The sequence below is a fragment of the Erythrolamprus reginae genome, chromosome 11, assembly GCF_031021105.1.
Source record: "Erythrolamprus reginae isolate rEryReg1 chromosome 11, rEryReg1.hap1, whole genome shotgun sequence".
NCBI lineage: Eukaryota > Metazoa > Chordata > Lepidosauria > Squamata > Dipsadidae > Erythrolamprus > Erythrolamprus reginae.
Window position 1 is genome coordinate 7,000,784 of NC_091960.1, and position 5,000 is coordinate 7,005,783.

General features: G+C 43.9%; 1 protein-coding gene across 1 annotated transcript in view; it reads right to left on the reverse strand.

Moving 5' to 3' along the window:
* The window catches only part of LOC139174329 (uncharacterized), a 19,465-nt gene that overhangs the window by 12,949 nt on the left and 1,516 nt on the right, over nt 1-5,000 (reverse strand). Inside the window, exon 2 of the mRNA XM_070764626.1 lies at nt 1,215-1,328. Coding sequence (XP_070620727.1) covers nt 1,215-1,328 — 114 coding nt within the window. The remainder of the gene's footprint in view (nt 1-1,214; nt 1,329-5,000) is intronic.

The window sequence follows — 5,000 nt, forward strand, 5'->3', positions numbered from 1 at the left end:
CAAGGACTTTCTCCAGAACCGTCTTCTGCCGCACGAATCCCAGTGGCCGATAAGGTCCCACAGAGTTGACCTTCTCCGGATCCCGTCGATTAAACAACATCGTCTGGCGGGCCCCAGGGGAAGAGCCTTCTTTGTGGCAGCCCCGGCCCTCTGGAATCAACTCCCCCCAGAGATCAGAACTGCCCTCACCCTCCTTGTCTTTCGCAAATTACTTAAGACCCACTTGTATCGCCAGGCATGGGGGAATTGAGACATCTCCCCCAGGCTTATATAGTTTTATGTATAGTATGCTTGTTTTGTATGGTTTTTAAATGATGGGTTTTAAGATGCTTTTTTAAAAAAATATTAGATTTGTTACCTTGTCATATTGTTATTATTATTATTGTTGTTGTGAGCCACTCCAAGTCTCTGGAGAGGGGTGGCATACAAATCTAATAAATTATTTTGCCTCTGTACAAATTGATGGTGAGACCACACTTGGAGTACTGTGTACAGTTCTGGTCACCGCACCTCAAGAAGGATATAATGGAACTGGAAAAGGTGCAAAAAAGGGCAACAAGAATGATCAAGGAAATGGAGCCCCTCCCTTATGAAACCAGGTTTCAACTCCTTGGTCTCTTCAGCCTTGAAAGACGGCGTTTAAGGGGTGACTTGATCGAAGTGCATAAAATCATACATGGGATAGAAAAGGTGGATAGAGAAAAATATTTTCTCTATCACACAATACTAGGACAAGGCGGCCCTCCCTAAAGCTCATAGGTAAGAAAGTGAGGACAAATCAAGGGAAATATTTTGTCACCCAGAGGGTCGTTGGTTTATGGAATTCACTTCCAGAAGAGGTGGTGACAGCTGTCAGCCTGGATAGCTTCAAGGCAGGATGAGACAGATTCATGGATGCCAATTGTGTCGGTGGTTATTGAAACATATGTCCATGTGCCGCCTCTATGTTGGTTGAGGCAGGCAGGATTCCCTTGGGTCCCATTTGTTGGGGGTCAAGGGAAAGGGAGGGTTTTGCCTTCTCTTTCTGCTCAAGATCCCCATGGACAATTGGTAGGCAATTGTGTGGCACAGAATGCTGGACTCTATGGGCTTCAGCCCGATTCAGCAGGGCTCTTCTTACGTTCTTATGTAACTAGGCAGCGTTTTGATTGTACCACCTGGATTATTTTGGGGGCCACACACTGCAGACCATGCGCCTGACGAATGACACTTACAGACATGTGCCCTTCTGACCGATGTTGTGCAGCTGGCTGAGGAATCTTCACAGGGCACGTTCTGTCCAACACAATTGTATTCTCCATAGCATGTGTTACACTGCAGGCAAAACACTGGGAAGAAAAGAAGAAAAAATGATTTTAAAGACTTTAGTACTTTACTCCCTTAAGACCTGTGGACTATACCCAGTCCTGGATGAAGATAATGTTTAAGATCAAGATATGGAACCATACAAATTTATGTATATGGATTATATTGATTTTTATTCTTGAAAGCTACCCAGAGTCACTGAGAATGAGTTGGGTGGCCATATAGAGGTTCATAAATAAATATTGTATATCAGTTTCATTAAAATAGAATAGAATAGAATTTTATTGGCCAAGTGTGATTGGACACACAAGGAATTTGTCTTGGTGCATGTGCTCTCAGCGTACATAAAATAAAATATACATTTGTCAAGAATCATGTGGTACGACACTTAATGATTGTCATAGGGGTCAAATAAGCAATAAAGAAGCAATATTAATAAAAATCTTAGGATATAAGCAACAAGTTACAGTCATACAGTCAACATGGGAAGAAATGGGTGATAGGAACGATGAGAAAAACTAGTAGAATAGAAGTGCAGATTTAGTAGAAAGTCTGACAGTGTTGAGGGAATTATTTGTTTAGTAGAGTGATGGCGTTCGGGGGAAAACTGTTCTCGTGTCTAGTTGTCTTGGTGTGCAGTGCTCTGTAGCGACGTTTTGAGGGTAGGAGTTGAAACAGTTTGTGTCCAGGATGTGAGGGGTCAGTAAATATTTTCCCCGCCCTCTTTTTGACTTGTGCAGTCTACAGGTCCTCAATGGAAGGCAGGTTGGCAGCCATTGTTTGTAAATTATTGTAATTGTATATTATTATTATTATTATTATTATTATTATTATTATTATTATTATTATTATTATTACTACGTCAGTACAACACAACAAACGAGATCACTATGCTGGATTTCGTATTTCATCACCAGTCGGGCGCTTCCCAAGCACCTAGGACTGCGTGATGTAGCGGCAAATTATGTTTGCCGATCCCAGTAAAGCGGCCTTTTGCAATTGACAGATGGAGATTTTGTCAATTCCGATGGTTTTCAAATGTCCGCTGAGATCCTTTGGCACTGCGCCCAGCGTGCCAAGTACCACTGGGACCACTTTCATGGGCTTATGCCAGAGTCGTTGCAGCTCGATTTTTAGATCTTCGTATTTCACTCATTTCTCTAGCTGCTTCTCCTCAATTCTGCTGTCCCCTGGGATTGCGATGTCGATGATCCATACTTTCTTTTTCTCCACAATCACAATGTCTGGTGTGTTATGCTTCAGAATTCGGTCAGTCTGAAGTCGGAAGTCCCACAGTAGTTTTGCTTGCTCATTTTCGACCACTTTTTCGGGCTTATGATCCCACCAGTTCTTTGCCACTGGTAAATGGTAGTTCCGGCACAAGTTCCAGTGGATCATCTGTGCCACAGCATCATTATTATGATTATGATGATGATGATGATGATGATTATTATTATTATTGCTTTTGTGCATGCCAAAACCCGAGCACACCTGTGGTTCTGTGCGCGATTTTGCTACCTCCACAGGTGTAGCAGCAAAATCGCGCTGGCCCCACAAGAACTTACGAGCCACAGCGGTGAGCGCAATTTAGCGTTCCGGCTCGTAACCCACCGCTGATTAAATGTCTCTGGAGATTCTCAGTCGTCCAGGTCCAGTCTACAACATACTCCTTTCAACAAACCCAAGAAGGCCCCACACCCCTTTGCACCACTCAGGGCACCCTGATGACACCCAAATAAACCAGGGGTGAAATGCTATTGGTTCGGCCCAGTTCGGGCAGACCAATAGTGATGATGACTGCTGGTGGTTTGGAGAACTAGTAGTGGCGACAGCGTGAGGCTCCGCCCATCCACTCGGACATCACTGTTTTCTTTTTTTTTTAACCCTCTGTGCATAAGCAAAGCTAACTGCACATGACAGGGGTAGATGGGGGGGGGAACACAGTGGGGGAGCGAAAATGGAGCTTGTTCTGCCGGCGTGTTTCAACCGCCCGTAATTACAGGGTAATTAGTCCAGGAAGACACACACCACACGATAAAAGGCAAACTCAACAGTTTTTATAAACAGAAAAACAGAAACAGCTCCCTTTTTAAATGTCAAATGGATTTTCTGGTACGCACAAGGCACAGGTTAAATGCAATCCAATTTCTCACCCAGTAACTGGGAAATTGAGTCCAATTCTAAAGTCCAGAGAGTCCACACACAATCTTGAACAGCACAAAAACCACGATCTTGACGAAACAATGAATCAGCTAAACTGCCATGAGGCTAAAACACCAGGCTGCACTTTTATCTGTAGCACTAATTACAGCAGCCCCTCCCAACCACAGGTGACCTCATTTTCTCTTGTAATAATCCTTCAGTTGTTGTCTCCTATGCATCACTCTATGCATGCGTGGATGTATCATTAATTCTTGTTCAGAATCCAAGGATGATACAGATGATTGATGTCCTCCTGGGCTGTCTGCCAAACTCCCCTCTTCCCTGTCACTCACGCTTCCTTGGTCAGAGGAGGCTTCGTCGGCAGATTCCATCGGGAGCAAAACAGGCCTGCGGCATATGGATGTTTCCCCCACACCCACCTGCACATTCCTTGGGGCAGGCGCTGGGCCAGAGCTCACCAAAACAGAGCTCCACCCCAGAGCACCCAATTTGCAGTGAAAGATGTTGAAAGAAAATGCAGGGCGTCCTGCATAAGCCACGCCCACCTTGTGGTAGTAAAAATTTGGTAGCCCTTCACTGGCACATGTGCGAAGTGTGAAAAAGCATGTGTGATGGTGGTGCATGAAGATGTACACTTCCGAACCATTAGGGAATATAAGTAGATTTTGATATGTCGGAAGAACACCCAGGAGGCTAATTGCACTAAACGATGGTTTATTAACGATCAGCAAACAGAACAGAACAAAACCCCTGCAACAGGTTATTTATACTCACAACTAACTGACAGAACAACCAATCACCAAGCAGTAACGATCCCGCCAAAACAAAGCTCCCCAACAACAACCAATAGCTTAAGGGGAAAGTTTTACCCAATCAGGAGATACATAACAGATTTCACCACTGAGATAAACTTCCAAGTGGCCTTAACAACTCACTAAAACAATGCAAATTAACCAGCTGTCCACAAGGAGTGTAAATCCTTCCATTCATCACCATCCAGTCAGAGCTGAAGAAGCGGTAAATCCACAAGAACTGAATTTAAACAGGCCTGGGATAAACATATATCCATCCTAAGATAAAATACAAGAAATACCCTACGAAAGCAGACTATCAATCCTAGGTCTAGAAAGCTTAGAACTACGTCACCTAAAACACGATCTACGTATTGCCCACAAGATCATATGCTGCAACGTTCTACCTGTCAATGATTACTTCAGCTTCAATTGCAACAACACAAGAGCACGCAACAGATTCAAACTTAATATTAACCGCTCCAGAGTTGACTGTAGAAAATATGACTTCAGCAACCGAGTTGTCGAAGCGTGGAACTCATTACCTGACTCAGTAGTGTCAACCCCCAACCCCCAACATTTTTCCCTTAGACTATCCACGATTGACCTCTCCAGGTTCCTTAGAGGTCAGTAAGGGGCGTGCATAAGTGCACTGGAGTGCTTTCCGTCCCCTGTCCAATTGTCTCTCCTTATCTCATTTATCTTTTCTTCCTTTCAAATATGTTCACCTATACTTTTATA